Below are 26,040 nucleotides of genomic sequence, written 5' to 3'. Positions count from 1 at the left end.
TTTTTTTTTAATATTCTCCTTGTCCTCTCTTTTTTTTTTTTTTTTGAAAAAAAGAAACAACAATTTACACTTAGAAACACTGTCTAATCTGACTCTGGCCATAGCCTGAGTGGATTCCATCTGCAGCCAATGGCGGTTGAGAAGGAACTGGCGGGGACCGGATCGCGCACGTGGCCGGGGACGCGCAAGGGAGCGGCGCGTGCCGGCGCATCCGTGATCCAGGAGAAACTGGTGGAAGAATTCTGATCTCCAGCGCCGGGCGAGCCCGACACCTATTGTGGAGCACCCACGGGGACACTCGATGAAGAACACCTGTTACTACATATTTGAGAAATTTTATAGTATATGAAATATTCTGGATAGATGCAATGCTGCTCATCTATGTTTTATGGCTCTATTAGTTAGGCCTTGATTTCTGAGGGAGGGGGAACATACCTGCAATGGTTTTCCATCTGGCTGTGAAGTAATGTAGTTGACTTGCTGAGATGGTGGAGGAGGAGGTGGAGGGGGTGGTAATCCCTGAGACACATTGGTAGGAGCAGTTACCTGTATGAGAGGTACTCCTGTATGGAGATGTAAGGGCAGCGGAGGATGAATGTTAAATGGATTGTGTTGGATGTTCATCATAGGTGCATGAACACCCACAGGATATGGGAAAATATTCATAGGCTGGTGAGGTGTGTTCACTTGAGGCATTACATTCATTTGTTGCTGCATCATATTTACTGGTAGCTGAGAGCCATCACCTTGCTGATTTGTTTGGTCTTGAAGGTTTGGATCTGTTAAAAGAATACAGAATGCTTGAAGTACAAAATACTTATTTCTAGAGGGAGTAACAGAGACCCCAAGAAACATTAATGTTAATATACAGGCTAAAGGAGTCAAAGCTCAGGTTGCTCTGAGAGCCCCAGCTGCTCCTTTATACCACAGCTTAACATTTGTTATATTTTACTGAAGCAGAAGTTACAGCCAAAGTGCAGGAATGCACCAATTATCCCACTCTTGTCATTATGAAATAAGAACACATTATGTCATGTATGTTGATTCTGGGTATCTGATTTGAACAACCACGGTATAGTTATTTCTAACAACTGTTCTGTAGTGTAAGAATACTTATACTCTGATTGGCAAAGAGTCTATCATTCAGACTTGAGGGACATTAACTGCACAGATAGCAATATGCTCCCTTACTCTTGAGCTTTCAGACTTTGTGATAGAAAGACGAAGTGTCTATCTCAGCTTTACATTCCCCTTTCAATAGAAGGCAACACAGAAATATATTTTAAAGAATGAAGTTTACATGTAAAATGATAAAAGTTAAGAAGCTAGGACTGTGGAACTACTGAACTGTTTAAAAAGCCAGAGGTTCACTTTCTTCCTCTGTATGTGACTGAAAACAGTGTGAAGTGTATCACTGATTTCAAGATCAATATTTGACCTTTCCTCATATATCAGAAGCTTCCTTTTCTACAGGCAAACATGACTGTCTTACTAAGTTTACAATGGAAGAATTTAATTCTCTTCCTCCAAATTCAGTTTTCAACATGTGGGGATATTCTGAAGATGACTTTATGGTCATGTAGAAAATAGGAATTAAGGTTAGATATGGAGAAAGATTCAAATGGGTGAGGAAAAAGCCATGATTAAAACAGAAGGAATTTTTGTAAGCTTCATGTAATATCCCATTTCTGTTTTGTAGCCTTCATTTATAATTTACAAATTTCATAACAGTTTTAGAGTACTAATTACTTGAGGGAGCTTTCCACTAATGTAGAATTAATCGTCTCCTGAGCCAAGAAATCCCTCAGCCTTCCACTTCAAAGTTTATTCAGCCCAGAATATTTTTATTAACAGCAAACACTCAAAATATTACAGCCCCACTGCTTGGGGTTGTTCAGTGTAACAAATATGGAAAGGACTAACATATATATAAATGTTTTCTTTACTCTTAGTTCTCTGGCCTTTTGATATTATTGCAGTTGTGTGTATCTGAAAAAATTCTCTCCTACACAAGCAAGCTTCTTTTTCAGATCTCTTGTAATAAATACATTATAATTCCATTTATTAAAACAGTCTGTGCATGGTTATAATTGTTATGTCAAAAAGTAAAGGACCAGGAGTGGGGTAAACAAGGATTTTTTCTCCCTTCAGGTCAGTCAAGAGCCACCTGTTAGCAAGAGCATAAATACATTTTTGGATTTATAAATACTTTAACATGAAAAGTCAGTTTCACTCTAAAAACACTGACTGCTAAGCCTCTTTGAAAAGCAGTTACAGTGCCATCAAACTAATAAACCATACATTTTTAAACTTGTGTATGTGTTCACTGGGCACTATTAAGTCTTCTTGAAGAAATTACCCTTATAAAAAAGCAGTAAGCAGTTTATTCTCTCTCTCCTGTTCACTCTGTATCAATAAGACTGCACTGTGTATAAATTCTCTCAATTAAGCAAAACATATATATGGAATTTTTTTCTTTAGGAACATATTTGATTGGCTGTACTGTAGTGCCAAAGGCTCAAAGACCAGTTCTTAATTTGATACATAAGCAGCTGAACAATGTGGATATAGAGACTGGCGTGGAGAAAAAAAAAGACCTCCCCTTTACAGGAGACTTTTCCAGTTTTGTTTGTTGTATAACTACTAGTTAGCCTTTGCTGCACAAAACAGTAAAGTGACAGTGTGAAGTTCACATATTATTTGTAGTTTTCCTTAAAAAAAGGGAAATACTTGCCATTTAAATACTATGAAAACCAGATAAAGATTAATACCTTGCTCAGATGTCTCATCTTCCTGCCTCATCCATCCAGACTGAGGACTTGAGGAACTTCGTCCTCTTCTTGAGTAATAGTTCTGAACATCTGCAGGTAAAGTCCTTCTTACAGCCCAGCTCGATGCAGATGTCCACCCTGACCTATCAGCAGGTGTATCAAAAGAAAAATCTTGTTCATTCTTACGCCTGTATGGTTGATGTTCTGGGAATCTTGCAGTTTCACTCCCAGAACTATTTGAGTTTCCTGAGAGGGGTTTTCTATTTTGCCAATGGTTTTCATTCTGGTCTCCATACATGAAACCACCTCTGCCACGGCCACCTCTGTTTCGGCTGCCTCTGCCACGATTTGAAATCCAACCTGAACCAAAGTTTTTATTCCAAGAATGTCCTGAATTATCATGCCTATTTTCTTCCCATTGTGTATCTTTAAATTTTTCTCTCTCTCTGCTCCTAGTTTCAGGAACAGCATTTATCCTTTCCATTACCCAATCTGGACAATCATTCTTATGCTTTTCAGAATAAGATTGGTTATCAATACTTTCGTCCGTATTGTCTCTTTCTTTTTGCATATTTTCATTCTGTTTCTCCTGCTCACTTCTTTTGTATCTATCATTTCCTCTGGGACTTCTCCAGCTGTCATTTGACCATCTCTCTTTCCACCGAGGAGAATGACCATCTCTCTCATTCCTAAGGAATGAAGGACCTTTACTTCTTGTTCTTGATCTGGATCTTGATCTAGATCGTGACCGAGATCTTGACCACCTCCTACTTCTCTCTCTGTCATGATCTCTCCTTTGTCCATCTCTTTCGCTGTCCTTGTCTCTGCTTTCAGATCTAGATTTTTGCCTTGGAGAGGAATCTTTAACTCTTGACCAAGGAGGAGATGTTTTGCCTTCTCTGTCAGCCTCCCTTTTAGGAGACCAAGAGGGTGTTTTCCTACCCCCTCGTACAGTCTCTCTTTTTGGAGACCGTGAAGGAGATCTTCTAAGCTCCCTGATACTCTCCCTTTCATGTGACCGAGACCTGCTGCCCTCCCTGACAGTATCCCTTTTGGGAGAGGGTGACTGAGATTTCCTGCCCTCTCTCCTGGAAGGAGACCAAGTTGTTGATGGAGAGTGGAATCTAGACCGTCTAGTTCGAGTCTTTTTATCTTTTTTAAGTTCTGCTGAGCATTCTGTTTCTTGAGAAGAAACATCATCTTTTTTGTCAGAAGGACCTGAGTGTGATATACAGTTTTCAGAATCTTGCTGAAATGCGCTTGCCTCTTCTTGTTTTATAGCACCAATTGATGGTGGCTGTTCAGTGTGAGATTCAGTCTGGTCACTGCAAAATGAGTCACATTCCATTGGTATCATTTCGTTGTTATCCTCACTAAAATGTTTCTTAGATTGTTCAAAATTCATTGCGAGTAACTCTGTAGTGGCCTCTTCACACACAGGTGTAGGTTCCTCATCTAAAGACTGATTCAATTTGTTAACCTCTAGAGAAATATTACTCACTGATACAGCTGCTTCAGTGTCTTGCACAGTTTTTGTGTCTTCAATATTTGCACTATTACAATTTGCTACCTTTTCTTTGTCCTCAGAATCATTAATTTCTATGGATTCTGGATGCTCAGTCAATTCATTTCTGGGACTATCTGAAAACCGATCTACTTTTGTCACAGAGTCTAGGCATTCAGGACTTTCATCCTGAGGGTTCACCAATGTGTGATCTACTTTTGTAGGTGTTAGTGAATCTTCAAGTAATTCATCTGTGAGACTGTTCATTGGTTGTTCTACTTGGTCTAGAACATTTTCACAGACACCCTTATTATCAAAACCTGTAACATGTTTATCAGCATCTTTTATTTCATATTTCTGAGTCTCTAAGATTAACACAGGAGGTTCTTGAATACAGGAACCTGAGTCTGAATTTTCTAGGGAATCCTGTTCTTTGTCAGAGTCTCTTGTAAGAGCCTCACTCTCAACATGTTCAGTACAGCTTCCCAAGCCATTAGCAGGTTCTTCTTCTGCATTATCTTTGTGCATAAGGCAGAAGTTACTACTTTCACTATCTGATGGGTGGTCTTTAGCTAATACGGGCGGTGTATCAGACTCAGCAGCTTCGTCATCTTCCACTGAATCACTGGATGATTTTTCAGAACGCAGAGAACGTCTCAGTTTCTTTTTAACCAAAGGCACCTGCTGTTTAACTCCTCTTTTAGACTTCCGTTTTGGAAGCGATTTTTCTGATTCTGTAGAAGAAGAAACATTTGTAGCTGAGCTATTGTCATTGGGGGCATCACATCCAGAATTACTTGACCTTGGTGAGCTGCGAGACTGACTCTCAGTCTCAGTTTTTCTGTTCCGTGCAGATCTTCTAGGGGTAGTATTTGCAGTCTTCTTTCTTGTTCCTCTAGTGCCAGCTGTGCCAGAAGCTTGCTTCTTCTCCTCTCCTTCCTGTGCACATGCAACAGCATATCTCCTTCCATAGGGATCTAGTATAACAAAGTACACATTAAAATTTAGTGTGTGTGTGTGTGTGCGCGCGCGTGTGTGTATATATTAAACAAACATAATATGAATGCAAACATGGCAATGAGTACAGATGCCAATGTGTAGCACAATATAAATTTTGGTATAAGATGTGACCAGGGCTAAATCTAGCATTATGTTCCACATATTCTGCTTCTTCAAAAGAACAGAAATAGATGTAAAAAAAATAACATGTTGGAGACATGTAGGTAAGGCTCCATGGCACCAATGGAATTAAAAAACAAACAAGCAACCATGCTTCACCACAGGGAGACTTGGCATTACCATTAAAAGACTAAGAATGAATGCCACATAGAAAGTTATTGTTCACCAACTGAAGTGGTTAAATTACAGCAGTGGTTGATGTTTCAAGCTAAGACTTACTGCAGCCACAGACTGTTAAAGTTCAATGTGGCTGCACGATACTTTTTTTTAAAATGGTCATCAATGTAATCGTGAATTACCACCTGAAAAGTGCTTAATTAAGAACTGTAAACGATAACATAATCCCTAGTAAAATCTTACATTCACAGTTTATAATTAAAACTCTGGGTATTCCAATGGTAAAGTGAAATTAAATTCTGTCGCAAAGCTCTCTGATTTCTGCAGTACTCCACTGACAAAGAGCATAAAAATTTCTGCAGCAGCTTCTGGCAAATTTAAAAGATGAAGATTTTTAAAATATGAAAAATATCAGATGCCCAGTACTCTTTCTGCTGGGGTGATACTGTAATCCGTTTTCTCTGCACTGGATATGGTTTTCAATTTTTAAGGTGCCCCAGGTTTCTGGAAAGGCACTGCATAGAAGTTCTCACAGCAAAATGCAAGACTGTGATAGGTGCAAAAGAGACAGTTGGGATTTCTAACACCCAGTAAAGCATGTGGGGAAATTTGGGTGGTCAGCATATTTATTTCTGCTAAAATGATCAGAGCAATGAGCTGTGGAGTACTGCTCATTTGGAGTGTGTAGATCCAAGGAACGGAGGATGACACAGGAGTCCACGAAGTCATGCATCAGCCAGTTCAAAAAGAGCCCTCCATCCTTCAACAGAAGGTCCTGAAATCAGCTGCTTGACCTCCAAGTTCAGACTGGCAGCCACCCTTCCGAGCTGGGTTTTATGCTCCTTAAAGCCGTTGGGGATGAAAGGAGGCAGCCTGCTTGCAAACAAGCAGGGGGATGTAGGGGCTTCCCCTGGCTCATCTGGGGATGGCTCCTTGGGCACGAGGGCAACTCACAACAGATTCAGCAATCGTCAGCGATTCAGGTGCCAGCTGGATGGGTGCAACTTGTCCAACGTGGGCTAGGAGGTGCAGCAGGAATACAGGACTTGCGTAACAGGTACAGGCCATGGGTTCCAGTATTCCAACTGAGCAGTACTCCACAACTCATTGCTCTGCTGGTGCCCATGGAAGAGCTATAGATGCATGAGTCTGCTCCATGACCCTTGGTGACCAGTAAACAGAGGGCAAGGACTGGTGCCTGCTCAAAGAGCAGTACCGGGGAGCTGGAGAATTGTCACAACTGGTAATGATCCCGCAGAGTGGGAAGAAATCTATGCCTGAGAGACCACTTAGGCCTCCCACCTGAGTTCACCCCTGCCTGAGGGTACCACAGCTACAGGGACTGGTTTCGTGATTCAGATGTACTGTGCCCAGCAGACAGAGACCTTGGTATCAGGGCCCACACCTTTTAACTGTGGACTGAGACTGCAGTGCTGGGGTTCAAGGCTGCAGTATCAGGGAGTGACGCCTGCAGTCTGCAGATTGGGGATGCTCTGTTGTGTTTGGGGACAGTCCCATAACCTGACTGCACGTAGATGGCCCTGACCTAGCTTGGTGTCTGTCCTACATGCTTTTTGGCCAGTTGGCCTGCTTCAGGCACAGATTACCCTACGTGGGTCCTGGACCCCTGCCTCTCCCAGGAGTTAGAGGCAAGTCCCTGGCTGAACTAGAGGGTCTGATCACAGCAGTACTCCTGAGCAGCTACCAAATGGACATGTGACCAGGGAAGCGAAACGGTTCTGGGTGCAATCTGGTGCCACTGATGTGTTGTGTGTCAACACTGAGCTATTGAGCATGGAGTCTGAGAGGGCTCTAAGGGGGCGGGGGGACACAAAGCACAGCCTCCATGAAGAAGGCCCTCAAGCTGATATCCTGCTCTTTGAGTTCTTGTGTGAAAGTTTTCCAGATTCCTACACTTAACCTTTCTATGGGACTTTCCCAAACACTGTGAACAGATTTCATGGGTGTCATTAATGGGAAGTGGCCAGCTATACAGGAACATGGCTTAAAGCCTGGGGAATGGGGCATTCCCTGCTCCAAGTAGTAGTCCTAGCAGGGACTCCTAAACTACACTACTCTAACACTTGAAAGTCTAACTAAAAGTGTCTATCAATTAATAACAAAGGAGACAACAATGGACTGTAAGATCCACAAACACTTTTGTAACACAAGACAAGGTGCTCCAACCAACCTTCTCAGGCAGGAAAGACGGAACTGAAAGGTATTAGAGTCAACAATAACTAATATACCATCTCACGAGCACAGAATTCAAGGGGCTGATATGGCTGTGGCTACAGATACTGCCAAAACAAAAATCTTTGTGCTCATGGGTACACACATACCTAGAATGGAATCAACATTGAGCAAGCACTTAAAGAAGCATGTGCTTTTGCAAGTATCCCTTAAAAAATAAGGTATGCCGGCAAAAACATTTTTTCTACAATATGAATGATTCTATACTAAGGCTGCCTTTTGTCTATATAAAAATGCTGTAAATAATTCACATACGTAACAGGTATTATTATACTACTAAAACTTTATAGTGTAGAGCAGGACTAAAAGTTTTCAAGCAGAACTCACATCCTCAATAGTGAGAACCTGAATTAAGTTGTAGTGTTTCATCTTGTTTGCTAGGGTTGTGTCTTTCTGATGGTGTTCTGTAAACTTCCATTTTCCCAGTTCAGCATGCACTGAAGCCCTGCCCTGTACACATTAGACTTTTAAATTGTGTTAGAATTTAAAGATATGTTCTTAGCTAGTTCATGTAGGGCTTAAAGTACATCTAAATGAACATCTCATGTGTGTCCCTTCAACCACCCCTTTCAAGTCACTGAAGTCCTTTAGACTTTCATATACCCGTGAGAAACAAGAAACCAGACAACATTTCAAAACATAATTATTCTTTAAAAGATGAAGTGAAATGCTTGTAAATACAAAACTGAATTCTAATGGAGAAAACAAATCAACAGGCATAATAAAAACCCCTAAATTTTAAAACAAAATTTCCAAAAAAATTTTCCCCTCATTTCCCTAGCCAGGCATGAACTCTGTCTTTTGTGCTTCTTCCAGCATACAATCTGAAGCATTTAGTTCCCTGACTTGCATTAGGTATGTGCAGTGTCAAATTCTTGAGTTGCTAGAATTATCTATCCTAATTAGGCCCAATATGAATAACAATTTGTTTAAATAAACCCATTTTTTGATATTTTACAAACTTTTCAAATTAAAAATGCATAAACTTCTACTTTGGTGCAGTCTAACAGTCCTGTCACCTTAAAGGTGAACTCTAGCATTGTCACATTCCTTTGCAGTGGACTTCCACCATCCTAGCTTCATGTTTGGAAAAAAAAAAAAAAAAAAAGGCAGCTGGAATCATGTGCTTTTCTTACCCCACATTTCAATCATAGTAGGGCAGCCACTAAGAAAACCCCTTCTCTTAATTGCTGACCCCACCTTCATTCAAACTCCTGCATCAAATATCTGCAACCACAAAATAGGACCAAAGAGAGAAAACGTATGAAAGTTAATCAATAGTTCAAGTGCTATTTAAATGTACTTCCCCTCCCCCAGTTTTAAAAGTAGAATCAATCTCTCTCTGTTCCTGGCTTCAATTTCTGCCCAAGTTTCATTTAAACCACATTAAGGGCTTGGCTATATGAGGAAACTAACCAGAACACATAAAATAATTTTAATACCGTAAATGCTTTCAGATCCAGCATTTTATTATCCAGAATGCTCAAATAACCAGCATTTTAACTATAAATAAATTTTAGTTATGTTTTCCATAAGTACATGATAGTGAAAATAAATACAAATAAATAGAGCAAACACCCTATAAGTTTACAGTGTACAATACTACTGTTGTTGGTACATAAATATGGACACTAGTCTACAGAAACTAAGCAACTCCGCACTGAACAAGGAAAAATGGAAGGAAATAGCGATAGAGGCATCGGACACCAACATGGTTGTTGTTGATTATGATGATACATTTTTGTTTCTTAATATTTAATCTTGTTTTGCTTTAGTGTTACGTATTGCTAGGTATACCTCTCTATTACCCAGAATATTTGAATATTTGGCAGCCTCCCAGGCCCAGAGCTGCTGGATAGGAAAGAGTTTACTATACTGTAGTTATTCTGGTATTACTCACAGGTGTGGACAAAACTTAAGTTTCTAGCCTCTGTAAAGTGGAGAAATCCTTTAAAATATGAACTACTGAAATGTGCTCCTCAATCTGCGGATGGAATGCAACAGTAGCTTTGAGGGACATGATATTTCCTTAATTATTGCAGAGTTGACACCCAGTTGAAAACAGCTATAATGTACATTTCAACAGTAACTATTCGGTCACAGAGAATTTTAGCAGCAGCATTCGCTAACACATTCACTGGTTACTGGCAGATGTAGTAAGACAAAGGAAAATGGACCCAGGGGCCGGGTGGGGAGCCAATTAAGCTGCACGAAACAGTAGGGCCCTGAAAAGTCTCTCTCTGCTTCCACACAAAGGAGAACTAAATTTTTTTACTCTTATTGCTGCATCTATTCTCACTCCCTGCTCTGGTTCCCTGATAGCTGTTTCCCTGTTTTTACTGCTTGTGCTGAAGCCCCAAGGCCTCTCCCTGCTTGCTCAGCACTTAGCTCTAAGGCCATGGTGTCCAATACGGTCACTACTTGCCACATGCGGTGAATGAGACATCGTGGTGTGGTGACTGGCTCTGGAACCGCATGCAGCTCTTGGAGCCTTAAAATGTGGCTCCTCCAAACCGCACACATGGGTGCTGCCTGTCGGCTCTGCGCAGGTCCCCACTGCTTGGTGGGACAAACTCATGGCAGCAGCAGCGGTTTGCAGAGGCCCTGGTGCAGCCCCTGAGGCAGTGGCAGCTCTGGTGAGTTGCTGCATTATTTGTGGGGGGGGCGGGCTGGGGGTGCCTGGCTCTGGGGAAAGCCATCTATCTAGAGCAGGGGCAGGGAAAGCCTGGGGCTGGGCATTGTTAGAGTGAGGCCCTGTGGCAAATACAGAAGGGCGACAACCACAAATGTGGTGATCCTTCAATTACGATTGGACACCGCTGCTCTAAGGTAATACTGCTTCAAAAGAGGTTCTGATGGTAGTTCTGCTGCCTCTGAAAGCTCTGCTCCCCACATTTCAAAGCTGTGCGGACTGGGGGAGAAGGAAGATTTCTATTCTAACTGGGTTTGAGGGCAGCTACCACAGCACAAGGGAGAATGTTCAGGACCTTGAAGATCAACCCATGCTGAAAGTTTCCACCCCCACCCCTCACTCTTTGGTGAAGGGCTCTGCCCTACCAATTAAATACTAATCTAGACCACGGCTCCACCTAGGCATCATTGTTTCCTTTGTGACACTCAATAGAGCACTGCTGAGTCTAGGTTATTAAATAATTTATAATGCATCAGCAAAGCTGCTACTCATCCTTTCAACAAACCCAATAAGGTTCCAAAAATAAGTATAAGAATCACGTAATTTTGGGATATAGAGTTATACAAGACAAAACTCAAAGAGAATATTTTGCTCTTCCCTTAATGAAGAAACCTAGCATTCTATGTAAGTGGCAAATTATTTGGGAACTAGCAAAGCAGTTTACTGCCTGAATTTTAACCTTGGAAATTGATTATGAAAATATCTGGGTTTGAAGCTTACTAATGGACAACAGCTTATATGAACTATAAATAAAACTTACAAAAAAAAGAGTTTACCAAAATTTTCCAAAGGTGTAGTATGGGTTGGAAAAACAGTCCTTGGCATAATACTGGAAGCAAGAAGAAAGGTTTCAGCTTCAGCTTCAGAAAACATGAAGGTATTTCTATAATATCAAAAAATATTGAAACAATTAAGATGATGCAATGGCTTATGAAGAATTTAAGATATGTAAGATACAACAGTGATATTTAATGTATCAAGCAAGTAACATGTTTCTTCACATTATATCTACGATTGCCTGGTAGCCTACTTGCCATTAACCTTCTTTCCCAGGAAAATTCATATTCAGGAGTCACTCATTGCAAAGCTAAAATAACTAACTCTATACAGTCCTTTAGATTGGGGTGAGCAAACTTTTTAGCCAGGGCCCCCACAACCTGCGAGAGGACCACCAGAAGAGATGTGGGGGGGAGGGGAAATAAGGAACAGCATGAGATGCTCTGGAAGGCTCCAGGGGGTGCCTCAAAGGGGGGAGGATCTCAGGAGGGAACCTTATCAAACCGGGAACTCATTGGCTACTCCTGTCACTTGACTCAGGACCTCTGTGCTTTCTGATTGGCCCAGCAGAGTTCACTTGTCAACAGCAGCAACAGAGGCCACGCAGGAGAAAGCAGAGGGCTGGCAATGCAGCAGGAGCCTCAGAGATCATGCTGTGCCCCCCTTACAAAATGTCATGCCCCCCACTTTGTGCATCCCTGCTTTAGATAAAAGCAGACAATCAACCTAGAGCAACATTTTAGTAGAAAAGTCCAGAGTCCTGCCATAGCCCTTCATAGTCAGTCTACTAGAAATCTTCCTTGCACTAACTAAGAAGAAATATTTCTAAGGTCACGTCTACACTGGCAAGTTTTGTCTCTAAAATCGCCTGTTTGCTGACAAAACTCCAACAATATTCACACTGCAACATAACAAAAGGTCACCAAAAGCAGCTAGTTTTGGTGACAAAAAACTTCCCCCTCCATGAGGGGCTTTTTCCTCTCCCCCTCCCAGTGCTGTCAACAATCATATCATGTGTAGCACAGGAGTCTCTCTGTTGCCTTTACTGAACCCAAGATATTTCCCACAAATCCAAGTAACCATTCTGGGCAGCACTCTGAGCTCCAGTGCCCTGCAGCCAGGTTCACAGCTATCTGCCCTCCCCTTGCATGACCCAGGAACTTTAAATTCCATTCCCTGCTGGCTGGCTCAGTGTGGAGCGTTCTCATGGCATCATCCCAGCCACACCCAGCTGGCTATCTGCTACTTTGACCACTGCGGAGCTTTTGGATTCTATGCTGCAAGTGACCCAAAGGAACTGGGACACGTACGGTCACATTTTTTGAGCCCTGTGAGAGATGGGGTATGAGCGGGACACACTGCACTTCAGAGGAAAGATAAAAGAGCTGAGGCAAGCATATCACAAGGGGAGGGAGGAAAGCAACTCTTGTTCTGGTGGCACATCCAAGATGTGCCATTTTTATAAAGAGCCTGATGCAATCCTGTATGGAGAAACCTTTGGATACTTCCAAAGGCACCGAGTCAGCAGAAAGAGGACTCAACCTACAGGATGACATTACAGATGAAGAGGTAGAGCTAGATGAGGATGTGGGGCTCACAGCACGATCACCTGGTGCAGAAGGCACTTGGGAACTGATCTCAAGTCCTGATATGAATGGTGAGTCTCAGCAGTAGCCTGAGGAGGAGCAGGAAGTGTGAGAAGAGGCCCAGGATAATTGGCTCTGGCCTGGGGACCACAGCGGGGGAAGTTGCGGGCTGTGGGGGGAAGAAGAGACGATTGTCACAGAAATGAAGGAGAGCAGTTGTGTTTCTGAGATGTGAGGTTGGCTCTAGGGTCACTAGGTAAGTGGGCACATATGTGGCAAAATGTACTTTTGTGTAAAATGTTTCAACCTGGAGCAGAAATTTTATAATCCCCTCTTTTGTTACATTATACCCTGCAGAAGATACCATGACAGTGCAGAAAACTTCTCCCACTGATGGTCTCCGCCTCAGTTGGTGCAGTCAGACAAAATAGGGAGGTTTTGAACCATTCTTCAATTCAAGCCCAGAGAAGAGAGGAGAGGTGGGAAGGAGAAATATAGGAAAGATGCCTCTAACCACATACTTAAGGTTATGGAAGAGCAGACAAGAGATGCTGAAGTGTTTAATCAGGACACAGATTTAACACAAATGGCATCCATCTCCTTTGCAACATACAAAGAATTCTTTGTCAAGAAATCCCGCGACACCAGTGGTGGGCGATAATTTTTGCAGTGGCCACTGCACAAAATTTGGTGCTGGTGAAGGGCCAACTCTGGGTGTCCTGGAAGGGGCAGAACCTTGGGCAGAAGAGTTGTGGCTGGGTGCTACAATGAGACACAAAGAGCATGTGAATATGAAAAAGAAACCGAGAGACAGACTTTGCGAGACAGTCTTTGTGACTCAGAGCAAGTGTGTGCTACAGTGTGTGTGTGTGTGTGTGTGTGTGTGTGTGTCAGTGATTGTGCACGCAGCACAGAATGGGTATGTCTGACAGTGACACAGAGTGTATGTGCTGGCTGCTGTGGTGTAAGTTTCTGGGAGAAGCCTCTCTCTGTCTCTAAGGCTGTGTCTACACGAGCACATATCTTCAAAATAGCCATATTTCGAAGATTACTAATGAGACGCTGAATTGAATATTCAGCGCCTCATTAGCATTAGGATGCTTCCGGCCGTGGCACTTCGAAAGTGCTTCGCTACACGGGGGTCCTTTTCGAACGGACCCACACCTTTCGAATTCCCCTTATTCCGATCAGTGATCAGGATAAGGGGATTTTGAAAGGCGCGGGGTCCTTTTGAAAAGGACTCCCGTGTAGCCGTGCGGAGCCATGCGCTTTCGAAGCGCCGCGGCCAAAAGCGTCTTAATGCTAATGAGGCGCTGAACTGAATATTCAGCGCCTCCTCATTAGTAATCTTCGAAATGGCCATCAGCATGGCTATTTCGAAGATTTGTGCCCGTGTACACACACCCTTAGGGAAATCTGTCCTGCTATATTGTCTCTCCCTCTCCTGTATATTCCTGAGTACTCACCATGCATGCTTCAGATTGGAGCAGCTCTGCTGTACCACCCCTCCTCTCCACAGCTAGCAAGAGAATCCTAGGAGCAACTTGGCTGCAAGTGGAACAAGGTGGGGAGAGAGGCAGCTAAACACATGCTTCTGGCTGTAAGTATGCATGCTCTGCCAATCAGCTGAGCGAGCCAGTGAGATATGCTTAATGGGCCGGATCTGGCCTCCAGTGCTGATTTTGCCCACCCCTGCTCTAAACCCACATACTCCTTTTCTCTTTCTAGGAATGCTCAGTTTCTGCCACAATCCTAGAGGCAAAATTTGAAATCCAGGACCTCCATGGTGGCATTCTCTGAAATGTTTTCAGCTCCATGTGCAGAGCCAGGTATACAGACCAAACTTCAGGGTCTCAAATCATGGATGAGAGTATAGTGTAGGGAGGAGTTTACATTTATTAGGAACTGGGAAATTGTGGGGAAAGGAGGAACCTATACAGGAACAACAGGCTCCACCTAAACCATAGTGGAACCAAACTGCAGGTACTTAAAATTAATAAGGTTGTAGAGCAGTTGAAAGCTGACATGTGAAGGAGCATGTGAATAGGACAGACACATCCCTTGAGGGGAAGGTGTCCAGCATCTGAAGAAGTGAGTTAACTCACGAAAGCTCATGCTCTAAACTTTTCTGTTAGTCTATAAGGTGCCACAGGACCCTTCGTTGCTGCTACAGATCCAGACTAACATGGCTACCCCCTGATCTATGAATGAAGATTCTCTGTGGCCTAGTAAGGAGGAGAAAATGGAAGATGATAAAATATGGGCTAGATTAGATGAGAAACAGCAGAATGAAAAAGAGTCCTATTTGATCAGGTTTGAACTTTCGCCTTGTAAACCCAGGGTTCAGAGTTCTGTCCTTCAGGAGGCCATTTTGGGGCCTGGGGCAAACAGATTTAAAAAAAAAAAAAAAAACACTGTCAGGGATGGTACCTAGTTCTGCCGAGAGGGCAGGGGACTGGAGTCAATGACCTCTAGAGGTCCTTTTCCAGTTCTATGACATGTGATATGATCGCATCATGTTATGACAGATAGCTAAAAAGTGGCAAGTTTTTAAAGTGCTTATATAAAAATGCCAGAAGTAAAGTAAGTGAACTAGAGTGCCTCATAGTAAAGGAAGATATTGATATAATATGCTTCACAGAAATTTGATAGAATGAGGATAATCAATGAGACACTGCAACACCAGGGTATAAACTACACGGGAAGAAAAGAACAGGTTGTACAGGTAGCAAAGTGGCACTATATGTTAGAGAAAGCACGGACTCAGAGTAAAAACCTTAAGTGAACCAAACTACACCACAGAATCTCTATGGATAGCAATTCCACGGTCTAATAAGACTATAGCGGTAGGGATATATTAGCAACCACCTGACAAGGATGAGTATCAGAGAAGTAGCCATGTTAGTCTGTAGCTTCGAGAACAAGAAGTCTCGTGGCACCTTATAGACTAACAGATATTTTGGAGCATAAGCTTTCGTGGGCAAAGACCCGCTTCATCAGATCATCATGCATCAAGACTTCTTGTTGTTCTGACAAGGATGGTGATAGTGACTGTGAAATGTGAAGGTAGGGTAGAGAGGTTATAAAATTAAAAAACAACCACTTGATAATAATGGCAGATTTCAACTATCCCCATACTGACACATCACCTCAGGACAAGATGAAGAAATAGTTTCTTGACACCTTCAACGACTTCTTGGAGCTGCGGATTCTGATTGTGAACCCACAAGAGGAGAGGCAATTCTAGAGTGAGTACTAATTGAAGCATTGGATCTGATCCAAGAAGTGAATACAGCTGGACCACTTGGAAAGAGCGACAATTTAACATCCCTGTGGTGGGAAACCGTCACAGCGGCCCAAGACTGTGACATTTAATTTCAGAAGGGGAACGACTCCAAAAAAATGAGGTTATTTAAACAGAAATTAAAAAGTACAGTACCCAAAGTGAAAACAAACTTTTCAAAGACACCGCAATATAGGCTCAACTTAAATGTTTACCCCAAATTAAAAAACACAGTCAGAGAGCCAAATAAGTGCCACTGTAGCTTAACAATCAAGTAAAAGAAGTAGTAAGAGATAGAAAGGCATCGCTTGAAAAAAGAGAAGTTACTCACCTCGGTGCAGTAACGATTGTTCTTCAAGATGTGTCCCCAGGGGTGCTCCATATCAGGTATCAGGCTTGACTTGGCACCACAGCTCAGAGACTTTTATAGCAGTAGTTGGCTGGACCGTGCAGGCACAGCCAGCATCTCAGTGCTTTCACAACATTTTGATCATGTGCGTGGTTTGGCTGAAACCAGTTCCTCGAAGCCACCCCAGAATCTGAAAAAACAAAGAAGAAAAACTCCGGAGCGGAGAGGAACGGTGGGTAGTGGAGCACCCATGGAGACACATCTCGAAGAACAATCACTACTGCACCGAGGTGAGTAACTTCTCTTTCTTCTTCAAGTGGTCCCTGTGGGTGCTCTGCATCAGGTGACTGAGAAGCAGTGCCCCAAGAAAGTTGGAGAAGGGTACCAGAGTTAAGAATTGTCAGCCACGGAGAGTACAAGCTGTTGAGAGCGGTGCGTCCCCTACCAGCTAGTAATGGATAGCATAGTGTTTGACAAAGATGCCATAGGATGACCGTGTTGCTGCATGGCAGATGTCTTGCAGCGGAACACCTCTGAAGAATGCTGTTGACACTGCCATCGCTCTTGCAGAATGAGCTCTAAGTTGAGTCGGTAATGCCATGTGATGCATGGAGTAGCATGTTGTGATACAAGAAGTAATAAGGTTAGAGAGTCTTTGTGAAGATATCACCTTGCCCACCAAGTGGTAAGCAGTAGACACCATCAGCCTGTCTGTCTTGTGGAAAGGCTTACTTTTTCAATGTAAAAGACCAGAGCCCTTTGTACGTCTAATGAGTGTAGCCTTGTCCTGTGAGCCGACGTGTGCAGAGCTGAGTAAAATGAGAGCAGAACTATCAGTTCATTGATACGGAAGTCAGACGAGACCTTGGGAATGAAGGCTGGGTGAAGCCTTAGCACTATCCCTTCCTTGTTGAAACTGATATACAGTGGAATTGCCATCAGGGCTGCCATCTTGTTGACTCTGCGGGCAGACATTATAGCCCAGAGAAAAACAGTCTTTACACTAAGCAAATGTAATGATGTGGTGACTAGAGGCTCAAACTGCAGCCTGCATGAAGTTACCAAGACCAGGTCCAGACTCTGGGGGGAAAGATAGGCCAACAAGGAGGGCAGAGGTTGGTGAGACCTTTGAGAAAACATGTAGTGATCGGGTGGGCAAAAACTGAGGTGCCTCCAATATTAGGTCTAAAAACCAATACTGCTGCCAAATGCACCTTTAAGGATGCCAACACCAATTCCTCTTGTTTCAGGCACAGTGAGTATGGGAGCCTTGAGCAGAACTAGGCTCTTTGAGGGGCACCATGCTACAAACCTCTTTCATTTCAAAAGGTAATTTTTACATGTAGTTTGCCATCTGCTATGAATTAACACCTGTTTGACCTGTTCAGAACAAAGGTTTTTGGAACTGTTGAACCAACAATCAGCCAGGCTGTAAGGTGAAGCATGTGAAGCTGGGGATTTAGCAACGATCCCTGGTTCTGGGTTAGAAGGTCCAAAACATAGGGAAGTGGGCGAGGAGGGCACAGAGACATCCTCCAGAGAAGCAGGAACCAGTGTTGACAGATCCATGCTGGGGCTATTAGGATTAATTTGGCTTCCTCTAGTCTGGCCTTCTCTAGAACTATTAGTATGAGAACCGTAGTAGGGAATGCATACAGCAGAGGGCCTTTCCAGCTCAGGAGGAAGGCATCACCCAGGAAGCCTGGTCTCAGTCCCACTCTGAAGCAATAATAATGACAATTCTTGTCATTGTAGGTCACAAAGAGGTCTACACTAGGAAAACCCTACTGTTGGAATATGTACCAGAGAACATCAGGATGGAGCTCCCATTTGTGATTCGGTGCAAAGTGTCTGATGCGATGTTGTTACCCTGATATGCATCAGGCTGCTAGTGTTAAGCCATTGTGAATGCACCAATTCCAAAGGTGAATCGCCCCTGCAAAGAATGGGAGCGTGCACTGCCCTGATGATTGATGTAATATATCATGGCAATGCTCTCTGTGAATATTCTGACTCTGAATTGTGAATAACAGTGAGGAAGTGTTTGCAGGCATTGAACACTGCTCTGAGCTCCAGTAGATTTATATGCAGGGATGTTTTGTGAGGGGACCATCAGCCATGAACGGATACCCCTTTCATATGAGCTCCCTAACCTAAAAGGGACGCATCTGTCATTATGAGGGATGAAGGTTGAGGCTGATGAAAAGGCATGCCTGACATAAGGTTGTCCCAGACTGTCCACCATTGCAAGGAGTCTAGAACATGGCCTAGTGGTGTTAGCACTTTGTAAATACTGTGCCTCACATGTGTATAGACAGTTGCTATCCAACGTTGTATGCATTGAAATCATAAGCAGGCATGTCACCACGTAAGTGGAGGCTGCCATATGGTCCATTAGTCATAAGCACATGATAATTTGCATGGTTGGGCTGCGCTGAGGATGTTGATGAGAGATTGGATAGCTTGAAACAGCTGAAGTGGTAGGTATGCTCAGGTAGTGACAGAGTCTAAACAGGCACTGATGACTTCAAGACTGAGTAGGCCTGGTGATTGATTTCTGGTCGTTTATGACGAGACCAAGCAAACAGAAGGTACATCTGGCAACCTGTATCATGCTATTGTGTCTGTACACAACCAGCCTTTTATCAGGTAGTCGTCCAGTTACGGGAATATTATAACATTGAGGCAACAAAAGGTACACAGTGACCACAGACAGGTTTGAAGAATACCCTGGGAGCTGTCAAGAGACTGAAGGGTAGAAACATGTACTGGAAATGTTCCTCACTCACTGTAAAATGAAGGAATCATAATATGGAAGTATGCATCTTGGAGTTTAAGGGCTGCAAACCAATCATCATTGTGTAATGGGGGAATTATGATGGCAAAAGGTGACTATCTTGAACAGTTGTTTTCTGAGATAGCGATTCAAAGTTTGAAAGTCTAATACTGGTCTTCGTTTGCGTGAGCAAGCACTGAGAATAAAGCCCTTTCCCTCTGAACTCGTCATGTTCCACAGCTCCTAAGCAGATGAGATGTTTGACCTCGTTTCAAAATGAGCTTGTGACGGTTCCCTGAAGAGGGATGGGGTGGGAAGGGTAGTGTGTGGAATGGAGTGGAAGGGAATGACATATCCCAACTATTTCTAGCACCCTTTTGTCCGATGCGATTTCAGACTAATGGTTGTAAAATGGTCTGATGATGATGATGGAAAGTAAGCCTTGGTGGATAACTGTGTCAGACTATGGCAGTGGTCATGCCGTCCCTGACCAATGGGTCAAATCTGCTGCCTGGATGACTGCGCAGGTTGATTATGTGGTGGCTGGTTACAATGTCTCAATGGTCTTTCTAAAGATCTGTTCTGGTTAAAACCCTGCTGTTGAAATGGGGTTCTTTGGGATGGGTAATTGTATCTTCTCTGGTAAGGATAACATCAACTGCGTCAGTAAGGCAGAGTGTACATACCCAGTGTCCTTAGAGTCATATGTGAGTCTGTGCGAGAGTGGAGTACGCTCTGCACCGCTGCAGCAAAGACCTTGGCTTCATCAAAAAGGTAAATTCTCCGTCTTATTTTGCAGCTTTTTTGGGATACTCGATGTCTGCAGCCACAAGGCGTGCCCCATCACAACTGCTGTCACTGTGGATCGTGTTGCGGTGTTGGCGATGTCTAGCGTATTTGGACCCTGTCCTGGAAGCAGCGTAACCCTGTTGTATTATCGCCTTAAGGACAGATTTCTTAGAATCTGGCCAATGGCTCATGAGAGATGTGTTTTGTACAGTTAACGCAATTATGACTGGACAAATGTGCTTTGTAATTTGCCATTCTTAAGATCAGGGTAGCTGATGAATTAATTTTGCTGTCAAACAAGTCCAGTCTGAGTTTTTTTCTGAAACAATGGTCTTATACTGGGGTGTCTTGGATCAGTGTTGTGATGCCTTGACTACCAAAGAGTTGGAGTGCGGATGAGCGTAAGAATTCCACACCCTTGGAGGGGACAAAATTTTTCTTGTTCGCCCTCTTATTGCTAGCCAGAGCTGAGGCAGGCATTTACCAGATACTGTCTGCTGCCTCAGTTATCTCATTGTCCAGGGGATAGCGACCTGAGCCCAAGTGGCCAGTTTAAGGTTTTTGAGCAGTCCATGCTGCTTTTCCTGGATCCCCGTGATCTGAATGTCTTTGCTATTTGACACCCTCTCAAATAGTTCTTGGACCTGTCTTGCATCATCTGGGGTTGGGGGGGGAACATCACCATGAATAACTGTCTTGTCAGGTTAAATGATGATAAATCAGTTGGGGAGACAATGGTGGAACCAGAGTTGATGATTTTTTTTAAGCTTTCGGCCTTTTTTCCCTTCACCAGAGGTGAAGACAGCCATGCCACTGTCCTCAATAACACTCCTCCTGCCCTGAGGTAACACGGGCAAGGATCCAGTTGGTGATGATCTGGGCTTTTTGTAGAGAGACACACTGGGCAACGAAGCCCTGTGCTTCTGGAGACTGTGGCAGTAGGCTGAAGAGTCTTATCAAACAACATATCAAGCTGCATTTCTTGGTCCTTGCAGGCTCAGGCCACCAATTTAGAACAGTGAGGACATTTTTATGGTATAGGTCCCTCACCTAAGCAGTTGATACAGCAGAAATGACCATCGGAGGCTGGCACAGCCTCACAGCAGGAATCACGTTTTTTCAAACCGGGTGAGCCTGGCATAGTTGTGATGAGAACTTTTTTTTTTTTTTGAAAGAGCAATGGCCAATAACTAACTATACTATTAACAGCAACTACTCTAACTACCAAAACTCTGAACAAGAAACAGAAATAAAAACAAAAACAGTCAAACATGCAGTTGCAGAGACAGCAAAAACTCTATTTGCAGCAATTGGCTGTTGAGAGGAATTGGTTTCAGCCAGACAATGCACATGATCACAATGGTACAAAAGTGCCAAGACACTGGCTGCACATACACGGTCTGGTCAACTACTCCTGTAAAAGTTTCTGAGCTTCAGCGTGGATGCAAGCCCGGCACTAGATATGGAGCACCCACAGGAACCACTCGAAGACAAATGAAAGTTAAATTCTAGTGAGGAAAATAGAAAGGAGCATGAACTCTAGCAAATGAAGTATAAAAAATACAACTATGAAGGACAATGAAGAATCAGAAGACCAGCTAGCCAAAAAAACTCTAAAAGTAATAGCAAGTTCTGTTAAATACAGTAGTTCCCACGCACCCTCACATAACTTGAATTTCATGTAAGTTGGGGTGGGGGCAGCTTATTTCCCTGGCGGAACGCATGTTCTGCACTCTCAGGGAAGCAGCAGGAGCACCTGGAGCTCCTTTTGAAAGGTACATCCTGGGGTTGTGACAAGCAGTTGGGGAGGGTTAAGCCTGGCCATGGGAGGTGGGAAGGGGGGTAAAGCCTGGGGTGGGTTAGGGCTGCAGAGGGGATGGAGGGGTGGAGTGAACTGGGCACAAGGGGTTTGAACCAGGGTTCAGTGGGGGTGAGCTGGAGCCGTGCATGGGGGTGGTGAGCCAGAGCTGTGCTTGGGTGGTAAGCCAGGCCACAGGAGGTTGAACTGGGGCCAGGGGGTGGGTGAGCCGGAGCTGCACATGGGCGGTGAACCAAGCCGCGGGAGGGGAAGTGGGATTTTGAGTTACACTTAACTCACATGAATGTGAGTTAAGCACAACTCGAAATGGCACATTTTGAGGGTTTACTGTACATTAGAACCAGGAACCCTGCCAAATAACCAGTGGGGCTGCTAGATGACTGAGATGCTGCAGGAGTGCTCAAGGACAATAAGTACACTGCAGATAAGCTAAATTAATTCTTTGCATCAGTCTTCAGGGTTGAGGACACGAGGAAAATTCCAAAACCTGAGTTTTTTTTTTCTTTCAGTGACCAATCTGAAGAACTGTCCCAGAGTGAGGTGTCACAGATGTGGTTTTGGAACAAACTGATAAGACAGCAATAAGTCAACTGGACCAGATGGTATTCACCCAAAAGTTCTGAAAGAGCTCAGAGTGACATTACAGAACTACTAATTATGGTTTGTCACCCAACCTTTCATTCAGCTTTCAAAAATAAACATGGTAGTATTTTACACAATGCACAGACAACTTGTGAAACTCCTTGCCAGAGGCTGTTGTGAAAGCCTAAACTGCAACAGGGTTCAAAACAGAACTGGTAAATTCACACAGAATGAACCATTAGTACCTATTAGCCAGGAAAGAGATGGTGCCCCTAGCCTGTGTTGCCAAAAGCTGGGAATGTGTGACACGGCATAGATCACTTGATTATTTATTCTGTTCATGCCCTTTGAGCCACCTGGCATTCGTCACTATTGGAAGACAAACAACTGGGCTAGATGGACCTTTTGCCTGACCTTGCAGAGTCACTCTTATGTTCTTAACTTGGTGTTGGATCTCTGCCATGCTGACTAATAACCACTGAGGGACCTAATCGCCATGAATTTTTGACCCTGGTTGCAGTCTTGGCATTCGCAACCACCTCTGGTAAAGAATTCCACAGTCTGACTGTGAAGAAATACCTCCTTTTGTTTTAAATCTGCTGCTTATTAATTTCGCTGACTGACTCCTAGTTCTTGTGTTACTTGAAGTAGTAAGTAACACTTCCCTGTTTCCGCATCATTCATGATTTCAATGACCTCTGTCACATCTCTTCCTTAATCATCCCTTTTCCAAACTGAGAAGTTCTAGTCTTTTTAATCTCTCCTCAGATGGCAGCCATTCCATTTTCAGAACTTTTCCCAATTCCAAGATACCTTTTTTGAGATGACGCCACCATTTCTGCACACACTATTCAAGATAGTAACAGAGAGAGAGCCGTGCTAGTCTACATATAATATCAAACCAAAAAAGCAGTCCAGTAGCACTTTAAAGACTAACAAAATAATTTATTAGGTGATGAGCTTTCGTGGGACAGACCCACTTCTTCAGATCAACCTGACCAATCTAATGACCTGAAGAAGTGGGTCTGTCCCACGAAAGCTCATCACCTAATAAATTATTTTGTTAGTCTTCAAAGTGCTACTGGACTGCATTGAAGATGTGGTTGTACCATCAGAGGCAATAAGATATCCTCTGTCTTATTCTCTCGTCTTTTCTTAGGCTACTGCTACACTCACCACAAGCACTGGTAGCTTGTTGCAAATGAGCAGTCTCAAAAATGCAAAATGTGGCTCATTTGCATATTCACAACAGAAAACAAGCTGTTAAGAGGTGGTCCGGCTAGCAAAAACCTTCTCTGCTGCCAGCCCCTTATCCCTGGAAAAAACTGATCTGCCTTTTTTCCCCCCTACATGTCCCTCACCTCATTTTGCCAGAAGCTGGCGATGGATCACAGAATGAATCACGCCACGATTGGCTGTTGTGTTCATTCCCTCTGACGCTCCTGGCATTTGCTAATGTCAGAAGATAGTGTACAGGGCTAGACGGACCCTTGGTCTGACCCAGTGTGGCCATTCTGATGTTTTTAACATAGAACCCAGATGTATCTGCCACCTGCTGTAACCCCTTGGGCTCCCACCTCCCCGCCACATGCGCACCTAGAGTTGTGCTAGAACCAGGAGCTTTGACAGTGTCCCCCTCCAAAGAGTTAGTAACGAAGAAAGAATATATATTAATATTTTAAACAAACAGTATCCCTTAAATGACGTGCCACAAGATGCCAGAACATACTGTTATTGCTGAGGGGGTATAATATTTGTCTCTCCTTTGTATAGGAATTAGAGAAGATACAGTTCTCCTGTCAGCTAACTGCTAAATTATCTGCCAGAAAATCAGAGTTTTCAAGTGGCTGAGCAGACCCTAGAATCCTGAAGTTGCCCTGCCCCCAACCAAAAATCTGAAGTGGTGCCCCTGGGAAGAACAGGAGCTTCCCGTCACAGAGGTAAGAGATCCGGAATGTCACATCTTGTTTGTAGGCGAAGGTAGTTTGCTGTAGTCAGACATAGTTAGCAAACACTGATATATTCACTAATAAGGAGGGCATCTGCACTGAACCTGGTGGGTTTTGACCAGGGAGTGCACAATTATTACAAGTATAATTTCAAAACAGTGAGCTCTCTTTTTAAAATTCTGTAAATCACTCTGAAATTAGAACCTGAACACCTCAAATCTGCAAAGGAAAACTATTCTAAAAATAGCAGTGACATCATCAAGGTTCTTTGCTAGGTCTATTAGAAAACAATAAGAAAGTTACAGGATGGTCTAGAAACCAAAATGGTAAAGTTACTGGAGACTGGGGGAAATGGTGCGGGTAGCTCACAGAACAAATGGTGATTGGGTGCTGAAGACTGGGTGGACTTGTAAAGTTAACAAATAATGACTAGAAATCAAACTTTTGGTAAGTACGCAGAATATCTAACACAGTCCCAAGTAAAAGCTGGCTATCTCACCCTGTTGATTTCATTAGATCATTTAGTGAACATTTAGATCACAAAGTAAATGTGAAATCTACTGATCAACAATGTAAGTGAAAATTAGTATCTAACACTTACTAAAAACCTTTTTATAAATTTCTCTTTCAGGCTACATCCACACTTGCATTCCTCATTTGAAAGAGGAATGCAAATGAAGGAAACTGCATATGCAAATGAGGCACTGATTCACATATGACTCGTTTGCATAATCTCTTTTCGGAAGAGATTCTTTCGAAAGAAAACAAGCAGTGTAAACAGGGCTCTTTTGAAAATAAACCCTTTCTTCAGAAGAACCCTTCTTCCTATTTTGTTTCAGGAAGAAGGGTTCTTTCAAAGATGGGGTTTATTTTCAAAAAGTGCCCCGTTTACACTGCTTTTGTTTTTTCAAAAGAATCTCTTCCAAAAAGAAAGCACACAAACAAAGCATGAGATATGTAAAACTGCACCTCATCTGCATTTTCGATTTTCCTCATTTACATTCCTCTTTTAAAAGAGGAATGCAAGTGTAGATGTAACCTCAGTGACTAGAACTGAAGTGAGTGGTAGGAAATAATGCACTGAATGAACTTAAGTAATTTTTCCATACTAAAGCAAACAGTGTCAAAACAGAATAAATAGGAAAAAGAATTCATCCTCATCTCACAAGGGTTTTTGGATTCTTCAAGATCAAGCATGACTTTGAATGAAACTTTCTACTAAAATCAAATAGCAGAACACAAGCAAGCCTGATGATCCTGTGAAAGACATCTGATATGATCATGATTCTCCTCACATAAAGTAAACATCTAAATTATAATGGCTGAATTAAATATTGTTCCAAGGCTTCCAGCAGGTTGACAACATAAGCTTTATCAGGAACTGTTTCTGCTCTTTAAACATAAACAGCTTATGTCAGTGACTAAGGCATTTCAACAAACAAGAAGCCAGAATTCAACTAAACAAAAAAAAATTGCAGCGCTGCGATATGGAAACTACAAGAAAAAAAATTACTTCAGTATTGTGCCCTGAATTTAGTCCTCCAGATATAGTAACACTTGGGTAATACCACCAGAAGTTACAAGAGAAAAAATACCGCAAAAAAGGAAAACTAT

The 26,040-nt window shown here is 42.9% G+C and overlaps 1 protein-coding gene across 9 annotated transcripts in view; it reads right to left on the bottom strand.

Moving 5' to 3' along the window:
• SCAF11 (SR-related CTD associated factor 11) overlaps positions 1–26,040 on the bottom strand; it is a 109,372-nt gene that overhangs the window by 13,520 nt on the left and 69,812 nt on the right. For 8 of the 9 annotated variants that reach the window (XM_075014122.1, XM_075014073.1, XM_075014092.1 and 5 more), the window contains 3 exons: positions 11,293–11,399; positions 2,772–5,252; positions 436–779 (listed from right to left, as the gene is read on the bottom strand). In XM_075014122.1, the coding sequence (XP_074870223.1) occupies positions 436–779; positions 2,772–5,252; positions 11,293–11,399 (2,932 nt within the window). The remainder of the gene's footprint in view (positions 1–435; positions 780–2,771; positions 5,253–11,292; positions 11,400–26,040) is intronic. The other variant, XM_075014102.1, reaches the window with a different exon arrangement.

Source organism: Carettochelys insculpta, chromosome 1 (assembly GCF_033958435.1).
Source record: "Carettochelys insculpta isolate YL-2023 chromosome 1, ASM3395843v1, whole genome shotgun sequence".
NCBI lineage: Eukaryota > Metazoa > Chordata > Testudines > Carettochelyidae > Carettochelys > Carettochelys insculpta.
This window is presented reverse-complemented; position numbering and strand designations above follow the sequence as displayed.